Consider the following 12,307-nt stretch of genomic DNA (forward strand, 5'->3'; position numbering starts at 1 on the left):
GTTGCTTTTCATGTCGATAAGTCTTTCGCAACCAGACTGGGAGGCTTTACCCTAAAAATAGAATTGATCGACTATAAGTTTTGAACAGCGCATACAGAACTGCCAGGACAACATTTCAAAACATTACTTTCTTAGGGTAAGAGCCCTCATATTTTTTACCCTGTGTAAATTATGGGTAGGGAAGGCTTATGAGAATGTCAACCTTCTTTAACGTGAAATTGTGTCTACATTCTACATTTGAGAAAAAGATTAGCATCAGCCTTTGTTAATTTGCTATTATGGCCTTTTTACATTTTTACTTTATTTTAGTGTACTTATAGCATAGGTTTGATCAATGGAATAATAGAAAGGGGCCCCACAAACCAAGGGGGAAGAGCACAGTTTTAAACAGTAAAATAAAATCTCCCCTCGGGACGTCAATGATCCACACTCATCTATTCCTCAAACACTTGCTCAGGCAGACATCAATCTTACAGCCCAACTCAACATCTACAATCAACACTAGTACCACACAAGTATCAAAATGCACAGATTTAATGACATATTTGCCAGCACTGTATCCAATTTATAGATCACACATATAAAGTATATGTTAAAATGTCTATGTCAATAGGATTATCGCTATAAAGGTTAAAAACAATTGATGGAGCATAAATTTAAAACATAAAACTATAAGCCCACAATATGGCGCAAAGAATATGAAAAGATAGAAAACTTGAAACGCAAATACAACAGGAGAAACAAGTAACAACACACAAGTCTATTCAAATGATACTAATCTGTTGTGATCATTGGCCAAGAGCCATGATGTTTCCAAATAATAATCATCTATTGTATCAGAATGTTGGACAGAATTAGTACACAAATACGTCAACACATTTCAGTGGAATATGTCATGGCTGCAAGCACCGGGACGCCTCTTTACTGAGGCAGCTGTTGCACAATACAAGTTCACATAATAATAATAATAATAATAATATGTAGATAGCTGGCACCTTCTTCAGGACTAAACATAAAATACTATTTCCCACAAATGTTCTTAATGTATGAATGCAAACAAGTGTGTGTGTATATATAATATTATAAGCCGTGAGGCAGGGCCTACTTGCCCAGCATTTGTGCATTAAGAAATAACCCTAAATGCAGAATTTCTCTTCTAGCGTAATCTTGCAGAATTTTAGACAGTTCCGCATGACCACACTATACTGAATTAGGCCCAACCCAAGTACACATCTTGTAACATGAAGTCAGGCACGCTTGCTCATGCACAAAGATGCTGAAATGCTTGATTTCATATACTAGTTAACTAATATACTACTGTTACTTTTTTGTGCTAATCCATTACAATTCTGAATTTCTTCTTCCAAACTGTCTCTCTGAAAAAGGCTTCAGTGACAACACTTGCAAAGAAGAACCTTAATTAAAGTATGATCACAGTATTTGATGAATGTAAAGAGAAATGCAAATAGTTGGGAGGTGCGGGACAATCGAGGGAATAGTCAAATGAGTAACAGTAACAAAATAAATATTTTGAATAAACACATTCATAGAGTTTGCAACGACCAACAGTAAAACTAGTAAAGAACGTACAACCATGAACATAACTGGAAAAAAGTAGCGCTCAGCTAATAGAATGGAAATACATTATACAGCGACACTTATCAGTGTAAGATAGCTAGGGAGATAGACAGATAGATCACAAATGGCAGGTTTTCTGTCAGACCTGTTGTCTTCAATCAATTTCTGATATCTTCAGTACCCCATCCCACTCTTTGGTAACAGAACAAAAAATTACAGCATACTACCTTTTTGTATAAACATATTTATTTGTTCTCCTCAAAGCTTATACTGTGAGAATACGCTTTTTTACACTTCACACACAGATAATCCAAACAAAAAAGGAGTTTCAGATTCCTCTAGCAAGTTAGTCGGGTGCTTAAAGTATATCACACTTCTGCCTTCATACTGCAGCAAGGAGGGTTCCAGTTTACTAATAATCCGTACTACAAAAAAAGGAATATTACTAAACTGCCTTACTCAATTATTGTTCTGAAAATAGTGAAAGGGAATTAGGAAGACACATTTTGAAAATTAAGGATAGTTTTCTATTGCTAAAAACTTTAAAATCAGTTTTCTTTCCTTTCCCATCTCAATCAACTTTGCGTTTTTTAGCAGATGCTGGTTCATCATCATCCACATCCGAAGTTTCTGCCTCTTTTTCTTCATCTGGTAAAAAGTTTACTTTACTTGCACTCTGTGGTGCATCTTCGCCATTGTCCTGGTATATGTTAGACCATTTTATAGCCATATCCAACTCGGGAGGTGGTGGCTTTTTTTCCTCAGTTCTGTAAACCTCTGGTGGTGGCACTGCATTTGTTTGCCAGATTTTGAACTCTTTAGGAGGCTCCTCAGGAGCTTTCTTCACCCATCGGTCCCAATCAATTTGCTTGTTAAGAGGGTTGTAGAGAAATGATGGTCTGGACACTGTCTGGAAGAGGTCATCTGGTTTTGGTAAGCTATTCGCATCTCCCTGAGCTGTAGAGAGCTGCTTGGAGGTTGCCCTACTACTTTCGTCCCTGTTCAACTTGTTCCGGTTGTGTTTTGAATTATCCAACGCATCATCACTGCTGTCTGAATCTGAATTACTATCGTAAGCAGCAAAAAAACTTAAGGGATCCTTCTCTTCCCCAGCCATAGTATTCCGCCAAAGGCTAAATGCACTACACAATGCACCAATTACAAATAGCTTATATGGGGTGGGTCCAGGAAGAAATGATCCAGGAGTATCACTATTGCCTGCAGTCAGGTTCCTACCGCTGGTCTTTAGCTGGAAAGGTCTGGCTCCCGCTCTAACACATGAATAAGAAAAGGAAAAAAAATGGATGAGGTTAGGGGAAGATGCAAGCAAAAAATACAAACAACCTTAATCAAGCTGCTGCAGTAGATTTAAAATACATTTCATCAATGATTTACAATAATGCTTTGTTTCAGTGTATAATAATATTTCGCTGGGTTTGCCAATAGTACTCATAATTTGATTGTCGCTACTTAAATTTATTTCAACACATAGGTAAACATAAAAAGCAGCATTTCGTTCCCCACAGTTTCACTGCACAAAATATTTAAACTAAATGTATCAAAAGAATATATAAAAAACTGTTTTTGTGGAATAATAATGGATAATTCACTAAAACATCAGGTTGAAAACTCCAAAATACATGGCGTCCTTGTAAGTTATTACCGAGGTAATGTAATATAAAGGGCATATCCATTCACACATCAACTAACTTTAAAACGGTTACACGGTTAGAAAGTATTTGATCAGCCATGACGGCCCAGAAAAGAAAAGCAGGATAATATTAAGATTATCTTGTGTTAATGTTAAAGGGCACACTGATCCGCTATCTTCCTTGGTATCCAAAGACCTCTCTGGTCTTCGCAGACCCAGAGATGTGGGTAAATGCCAACCACCACGCCCCCTCTTTATTTTGGTTCTACATAGGCATGGGGTCATTGGGAAATTCCAAGCAGTGGTAAACAGCAGCTCTTATAGAAGCTCTGTTACTAAGGGGAGCCAGCCATAGGGTCACCATGCGCGTTAGGTAGGAGGAAGACCCCAGAGAATAGGAGGGGCACGGTCGCAGAATACCAGAAAAAGGACTGGAGGAGAGAGGGAAAACATAAAATACAATTGGAGATGGTTATTTGTTGATACGGTTCAGGTTTCCACCTTGGAGTTCTAAGTAACATCATAGACAACCCGAGTGTGGCATCGACTGTCCATTTGATGTCACTTTGAAACCCCTGGTGGAAAATAACCTCCTTATTGAAAGTTACTCAGCTATATATTCTGACCACTACTCCATCTTAGCTGCTACATTTTTCTAACTTCAAATCAGCAAGGATGCTCTAAATGCCACAAACATCCATGGTACGCAGTTCCACATCAAGGAAATTAGTCGTACCAGCACAGGATCAAGAACCATAGATTAGTGTTCCTTCACTATGGGTAACAATGACTCTCAGAGCCTAGCCAAAAAACAAAAGGGCAGTGCAGACATTACCCATTTGTGACTTCATATTATAGAGGTTTTCCCTTTTCGCAATCATTGACAATTTTACAAAATTCTAGCATATCTTAACCAAGAATTAAAACTGTATTATTGCCTTAGCAAGCAATGAAAGAGTGTCAAAAAATGGGGATGTAGTAATGACGCAAGATTTGCTTAAACTTTTGAAATGACAACTGAGAAAAGCAACAATTTTAAAACAAACTTGAAATGCAAAAATTTAGGGATGAATTTGAGAAAAATAAACACCACTGTTTCAGGTAGTTAAAATGTTCTCCGTTTCATTAAAATGGCACAGATTTGCAAACCTTAAAAAAAAATTAAAGAAGAAAGGTGTTTTCAGGTGCAAAGTGGGGGAAATTAAGTTAAAGGAGAGGGTTGGTTTTGGCGAATGTTGGGGATCTGTAGGTTTTAAAGTTTAGCCCAAAAAGGAATAGCCAAGAGAGAGGGAATGCTGCTGAGGATTCCTTGGTGGGATCCAAGATGTCCTTCCCAGGTAATACGTAGCATGTTCCTTTAATGGTATGGAGTGGGAATGACAGTTGGGCTCTATAATATACCACTCAAAATAGAAAACGCTTAGCCAACGAATGTGGGCAAAAGTCATATGTAGTTGACTAAACTACAAATGGTGTATTTCAGTGTTCTTTTTTTTTTTCTTTAAACGTTATGTTTGACTTCCCAATGTTCATACTAAGTTCCGAATTACTTTAAACTTCTTCTTTCAAACGTGCTGTTTTCCTAAACCTAGTATCATATTTTTCACATAGTTCTGAAAAAGTGAAGTCAGAACAAGTTGCATACCTTTGGTGATGTTTTTTCTAGTGAATACTCAAACTATAGGATTCCTCAACTTTAGACTATTCTCAAGCGCCAGACTGGATCCTCAAACTTTCATAGGAGTGCTCCAGTGCGCTACTAGGTGGAGCCTTGTGGGCTTTGTTCCACCCTAGAAGTGGAAGTGGAGCAGAGTTGCATGCAAGTTCCACCACTGCTGGCCAACATCAATTTCTTGCTTGAATTCTTTCTGTGCTCTTGACGTGGAGATCAAAGCAATTGTCAATACCAATGTACAGGATCTCCAATCGGAGTCCTTTTTTATAGTTAAAGAGGCCAACCCACAGGCTGTGGAGGCGAAAGGGCAGTGAGGCATCTGCAGTTAGCAGCATCCACCAGAAAGAGCGTCACTGAAGGTAAGTAACTTGTTCTTCTAACGGATACTTCTAATCACAGACTCTTTACCTATAGAAAAGACAACAAAGCAGTTCCTCCCAAGGTGGAGAGTCTGTGGAGTGAGATCAAATAAAAAGGTTGCGCAGTAAATGAATTGGCAAAATGCCCTTCCCATCGGACCTGGCTGTTAAGGCAGTAGTATTTCGAGAACGTGTGCAATGACACCCATGTAGTGGCGTGACATATGCCCAAGCCAGCAACTCTGGACGCTAATGCAGTGGTGGCAGCGTTACTGTGGTGAAATGGGCTCTTAGTCCTTTATGGGGCTGCTTTTTGGCCAATGCGTAACACACTTAAGGAAAAAGGCTTTCCACCTCTGCCATAAGATTGTCACAACCTTGCTTTTCTTTGCCCCAGACACCCCTAAAAAAGCAGATCATCTACCTGATGGTCCTTGGTGCAATCAATGTAAAACATTAAACCTCTCTTGGGGTTCAGCCGATGGAGTCTCTCCTCCTCTGTGAGGTGGGGCAAAAACACTAGAAGAGTGATGGCTGGTTCAATGTGAAAAGGAGTCACGGCTTTCAGCAAGAAGGCTGCACAGGTAATCGGCACCAGTTTGTCCAGAAAATAGGTGGTGTACAGCTGTCCATCGGCTCAAGGGAGATGCATATGAGGAACATCAGGAACAAGTTAATGTCACACAGACAGTTTAAATGGTGGGTGGGGAAGAGAGATATGAGTGTCACACCTTTAACAAACCACATTAAATCAGGCACTTTGTATAAGGACGTTTAGTCCAACCATAAAATGGCTGAAAGGGATGACAAATACCATTCAATAGAAACTAATGCAAGACCTTGCTGTGCTAGGAAGAACAAACAATGTATCCAACAGTTTGGCTTTTAAGGGGTCATTGCTGCCAACTCCATTCAAGACCACAATTTTGTCCCAGTGGCAGGTTTAAATGGACTTTGCAGAGGGACACCTGGCAGCATGAATGACATCCACAACCTCAGGTGGTAAATCAAACACAGTCAACTGCTTCAGCTCAATCTCCACACATGGAGATCTTGATTGTGCAGGTTCCGGATAAGAACTGTGCCTTGCCGATGTGAGAAGAGATCCACCCAAAGCTGTAGCCTTATCAGGCCTGTCTAAACAAGTGGCCTGCTACTTTCATATCCGTAGGAATTCGCATTACTGCAGCGTGATCAGGTCATGACCAGGTCATATAGTTCAGCTGTCCATAATAGTAGATTGGGCTAGCTCATGTAGTCTGTGGACTTGGCACCAGGCTATTTCCAGAGAAATACGGAACGCGAGCACAAAAAGGGGGTGTAGTTTGCGCCTTTTAGGAGGTAAAAATGGGGCTCTACAACCACAAAGACAAAGGTTTCAGTGAGAAGTGAAGGAAATGTATACATGCAAGCTCTCGTAGCGGACTGTGAACCAAATGTGCTAATTGCACTTCTGGTGAACTATCACTTGCAAATGCGCATACCCAGCAGAAATGGGCACTTAACATGATTCTTATGCCCACACTTACTTTGATTGCTAGCTGCCCAGTATTTAGTAGTATTGCCGGCATTTCCACATAAAGGCCATTTTTTTTTTAACAAAAATGGAATAAGTAAAAGCACTGCTCTTCCCGTTTGAAAACTAACATTAAAAGAGCAAATACAAGAAGAAAGCATAGAAAACGTATGTTAGAGCTGATGAATCTATTTGAATGAGAATTACCACAAACAGAAAGGCTGGACTGTTGTGAAAAAAACAAGAGAATACCAGGAACTTACACAAATTCTTATTCGAATACTAGACTGGAATGGTTCTTGGAGAAAGGTGGAAACCACTTGAGGATACAGTATATGCAACGCATATCATGAATTAGAACCATGGTATGTTCAGTGGTTATGTCTCCCTAGACTGGGGGGGGGGGGCATAATTATAAAATGCCCTCATCTGAAGATTAGACCAAAAGACTCTGAAATGGGTACAAATGTCAGCAGGTCTTAAACTAAAACAATTTTTTAAGAGACCCTTGTAATAAAGGACTACCCGACCGAATTCATACTTTATTCATCCAAAAATACATTTCCATTAAGGTACTTTGATCTAAAGGCATCTATTAATGAAATGGGCACTGTAGTGTTTAAGGAATCGAGGACAGCATACACAGAACTCGGGCTTTGGATATGCAGAACCTCATGTGACATTAAAGAGTCCAGTAAAAACAAGCATAGCCAAAGCCAACACGCCTGGCTTTGGTCATCAGCTCTTTGATAGGTCAAAAGAATGCCTTGGTTTTAAGGGGAAGCTTTTAAGCCCTGTTAGAACTAGGGATCTCTAGTTGGTAATGGTATACACCTTTGACCAAATAGGGACCCTTGCTTCTAAGTCAGGGAAAGGGGATTACACTACTGGATAACCCCTGCTCACCCCCATGGTAGCTTGACACTAGCAGACAGTCTTATCTCAGAGACAGTGTGTTAAGTATTTGTGAATATACACAGTAATACAGTGAAAACACTACAGATGGACACCACACAGGTTTTATAAAAATAAGTATTTTTATTTAGACTTAACACAAGATCACAAACAAAAATCCACAATACTGTACTTAAAATTGGCAGAAGTTACTTAATTCAAGTTGATGATGAATGCGACAAAGTTCTCACAAAAGTACCTGGATGCGCAACGCAAAACAAACAAAAGGTTTGCAGGGATGGAGATGCGTTGGTTCCTTGCTTCGGGGGAGACTATGAGTTGCGCCTCAATGCTTGCGCTGAGTAGGGGATGCGTCTTGGTCCTTACCGGATAGGAGGTGATGCGTAGATTCTCGTGATGCGTTCCGGTTGCGATGCGACAAGAGGGCGCTTCGATGCGATGCGACGATCCGGTGCGATAAATTGGTGCCCTTGATGCGACAACGTGAAGACGACGCGTGCACGCCCTAACGGCCGTGAGGCGAACTCTGTACTTTGGAGCCGCGACAGGCCCTGCGACACAGTTCTCCGGTGATGCGACGGCAACCCCCGCGGTGGCGACACGCTTCTCCGGTGATGCAACAGAAAACAGCTGCGACGAAGACACGCTTCTCGGGAGATGCGGCGGTGGCACGCTTCTCTGGCGATGTGACGACAACAGCTGCGGCGGCGACACGCTTCTCGTTGAGTCGCGCTTCCAGCGACACACAGGCTTCTGCAGATAGAACTCCCAGCAAGGACATTCAGAGGGGAGCTGGTGGTGAAGTCTTGTAGCCCTGAGACTTCAGCAGGAGGCAAGCACAAGTTCAAGCCCTTGGAGAAATATTCTGCAAGATGATGAAAGTTCTTTTAAAAGTTCCTTCTCCTTTCTTTGGCAATGAAGAGACCACTGCAGGCCAACCCAGCAAACAGCACACTGGCAGAGGGGTAGTCCAAAGTCCTGCAGCTTCCTTGCTTCTTCTCCTTGGCAAAAGGTTTGTCTTGTTCCCAGAAGTGATCTAAAGTCTTAGGGTCTGGGTCCCCATATTTATACTCAAATTATCTTTGTTCTCTGAAGGCAGGGAGGCCTCTGCCTAGTCCAAACCAGTTCTGGTCAGTCCTGGAGCACTTTGTTGACAAGACTCCTCCTTTCCTTTCACAGTGTAGGCCAGGGACATCAGACACACCACAGGGGGTGGAACCAGCATCGTGGAGGGCAGGCACAGCCCAATTCAGGTCCCAGGTGCAACTCCTGCCACCCATCTATATGCAGATCTCTTTATTCAGCCTTGTGCTGACTCACCCTGTCTCCTGGAATCCCCCAGCCCCTGTCACTCAAACTCCAGACAAGGAATGCACAACCTAGCAGAGGCAGGCTTGGATAGTTAGGCAAGAAAATACCTACTTTCTAAACAGTGGTATTTTCAAACACATAAAGGTAAACACCAATGTCACTAAAAGATGTATTTTATCATTCTGAGGTCAGGCATGCTAAACTTGAATTTCTACCTAGTTCCCTGAGTCAGTTAAGCTTATGAGATGTTATAATCAAACTGCCCATTCTGGCCTATGAGGTACAGGTAACCTTGCAATAGTGAAAAATGAAAAACAAAAATGGCTGTAATTCACTATTAGGGCATGCCACACACACACACCAGGGAATGTCCTACCTTATACTTACAATGCACCCTACCCTTGGGCCTACCATAGGGGTGTCTGATATGAACAAAAGGGAAGGTTTAGGGACTGACAAGTGGGTGCACTTGCCAAGTCGGCATGGCAGTCACAGACTGTACACAGGCTCTGCAATGGCAGGCCTAAGACACACTTTACAAGCTGCTTCTGTGAGTGTCACAACCAGCGCTGCAAGCCCACCAGCAGGATTTGATTTACAAGCCCTGGGCACACATGGTGCACTGTACTAGGGTCTGACAAGTAAATCAAATAACCCAATCAACCCAATCATTGAGTCACTAATTAGTACATCCATTTAACACACGGAGCACTGGCACTGAATAGCAATGGCACAGTGCCCAAAGCCTCTAAAACCAGCAACACATAAAAAACAGAGGAGACAATCAGAAAAAAAATGGAAGGGAGACTCACGCCAATGATACCAGGTCTAACAAGCCCTCATCAATTTGTAAAAACAGTGGTAGAAAAAAGTTTCAAAAAACACCCATCGACAAAGTTGTTCTCACACTTAAGTGAACTACCTTGTGTGGAAATTTGCTCCTTTTGAAGGGGCCGAATGTTATCACTCACAGCAAAGTTAACAAATGGCTTAAGTAGGCTGAACCATGATGTGTGTTGGAGAGGATGAAAAATGTAAATTACACAATAAGAGACCAATGGCTGACTGAAAGCCTCTACAGGTATATTATTAATAACATTTTGGTTAAATAAAGAGGTCCGGTCTAAGAATATATACAAACGCTAGACAGGGCTTCGACTGGAGTAATTTAAACAAATATACTTAAAAACACACATTCAAACGGGACCATGAACCCTCACTGTGTAGCGATATGTCCGGCGTAAACGCAGCAACCTAAAAATCAAGGTGCATTCAATTTCTGGGATAACTAAATTGTGCAAATGAAGCAGTGACATTTCCCTCCACTGTACGCTCCACCGCTGGGTCTCGTTATACCTGGCCGAAGAATCACTGTTCCAAGGCGCCCGCTGCTGGCACTGCTAGTAGAGCTCAGTCCTCTGTGGCTTCTGAGACGGAGAGAAGCGTCGATAGACACGAGACGCACCGGGGGCGCCTGCAGCTGCAAGCGGCAAGAATGTAGAGTGGTCGATACTTACTGCCTCGGAAACGAAAAGTTCTTAAAATTGCTTGTGGTAACCACCTAAACCACAGCTTAACCTCCTGCAGTAACGGGGTAGTAAGCGCTATGTAAATGTTAGAATACGAATCGATTCAATACATTGGTGCCTTAATCGCCCCGCATTCGGCTGTCAGCCCCCATCAGCTCCTACCGCAACATTGCCACACGTAAGATGGCCGCCGCACTTCACCCCACTCATGCGTGTTCATACGCGCTTTGAATTTCGGCAGCCCTATCTAAATCTCCATTTTGCCGTCCGTGGCTGCGCACGTTTATATTTGGATTCAACAGACTACATATCACGAACGTGACACTTACCTCTCAGCGGCGTAGCATTAAGGTCCGACTGCAGCTACTTTCGTTTAGACTCGAACTATTGGGAAAACCTGGAGTATGTTGAGCCAATCGGAATGCTAGCTCACAATTAACTGATAAGATACGGGTGGCTGGAGTGCCTGTCGCGCAAGTATAATATTTGATGTCCCGCTATCGGTTAGAGCAACCCCTACAGCTCTTCAGGATCCCCACTTTCCCCGCGCACAAATTCGCTGCTGCGGTCTCAAATCAGCTAGTCATTGAGAGATTTATCCAAGCCCCGCCCCTCACTGAGTGCTCTGTTTTGCATGAACAGACAAGAGGAGAAGTGTGCCGAGTTGCAGCCGGGAGCTCATAATTCCGTCTGTAACAGCGTCCAAGAAAGGCGCGATTGTTTTTAGGATCAGTGGAAGACTCTGTACTACATAAATAATTGTTTTCCATATAGCTTTGCGACCCAGCGATGATATTCGCTAGCGATACTTCTGTTTCTGCCCCAAAATACAGATGTTCGTAGTCTACAGGTGGAGTCATAGTAAACCGCATTTATATTGCATATACTCAGGACTTTATGTGGGATGAAAGTAATGGCGGGGGGTGGGTGGCTCTCAAAGGTGCGTTGTCGATGTAATTAAGGGCGTGACTTAAAACACGTAAGATACAAATCTGACTTTATTATAGTGTGCTGCCCGACTAGAATGTTGATGCTTATGTCATTGCATCCAGAATGATATATAATCAGGCCCCTGCCAAGTATCACGCATGAGCCGTGACTCTAACGCATTTCAGTGCGGTGATCCGCATCACCGCACTGAAATGCATTTTCACGCATTTTAATGCCACTGAATCTGCTGTACCAGCACCTGAAGTAAGGCCACGCCAGACTGGTAGCGCGCTCCTGTGACCTGGGCTGGCTCTGCTGCTCTCTGCAGACACTTGCCGGCCCGGGCGCTGCCACCAGTACAGCAGCTCGGTAACAGTTAATATTGCGCACTGCTGCGACAATGTTTCTGTTAAACACCTGCTGCTTTGAAATACCAAGACACCCTAGCGCCGTGGGGCATGCTTTCAGTGGTTGCGTCAGTGCAGCGTGCTTATTGGCTGTGGCTGGGGGGCTGCGGGGGGATGTGACCGCACGTCCTGGAAGGAATTGAGGCTAGGGTCAATTCAGGAAGCGAGTACTGGAGGCGTGCTGCGCGCCGGCGGGCATTCTCACTGTGTCCTGTATGTACGTGTGTGGAAACAGTCAGTGTGCTGCACGCAAATACTGACAGCAGCATAAGCATGGTGCATGAGAGGCCTCAGCTGCAGAGTGCGATGGTGTGTCTCACTACCGGGACCGACGCCAGATCATACCCGCTTATACAGCGGAGGACTCACAGGTGTGTTCACGGGGTGTGGAAATTTGTGCATTATATTTAGACTTAGCCTTATCTTACGGCCTACA

General features: G+C 42.9%; 1 protein-coding gene across 2 annotated transcripts; it reads right to left on the minus strand.

Moving 5' to 3' along the window:
• Positions 1 to 516: 516 nt before the first annotated feature.
• Positions 517 to 11,131, minus strand: C8H1orf52 (chromosome 8 C1orf52 homolog). Of its 2 annotated transcripts, none has more exons than XM_078657182.1 (2): positions 10,864 to 11,131; positions 517 to 2,849 (listed from the first exon to the last, which is right to left on the minus strand). In XM_078657182.1, exon 2 carries the CDS (start codon positions 2,693 to 2,695, stop codon positions 2,150 to 2,152), a length of 546 nt encoding a protein of 181 aa, XP_078513308.1. In that variant the 5' UTR covers positions 2,696 to 2,849; positions 10,864 to 11,131; the 3' UTR covers positions 517 to 2,149. The 2 variants fall into 2 exon arrangements, with proteins under 2 accessions (XP_078513308.1, XP_078513309.1); XM_078657183.1 differs by lacking the exon at positions 10,864 to 11,131 and adding an exon at positions 10,362 to 10,705.
• Between the last annotated feature and the right edge of the window lie 1,176 nt (positions 11,132 to 12,307).

Source organism: Lissotriton helveticus, chromosome 8 (genome assembly GCF_964261635.1).
Source record: "Lissotriton helveticus chromosome 8, aLisHel1.1, whole genome shotgun sequence".
In the NCBI taxonomy this organism is placed as follows: domain Eukaryota; kingdom Metazoa; phylum Chordata; class Amphibia; order Caudata; family Salamandridae; genus Lissotriton; species Lissotriton helveticus.

What these genes read in the sequence shown, in the direction of transcription:
- C8H1orf52 (XM_078657182.1), bottom strand. Translation starts at nt 2,695, where the DNA reads ATGGCTGGGGAAGAGAAGGATCCCTTAAGTTTTTTTGCTGCTTACGAT.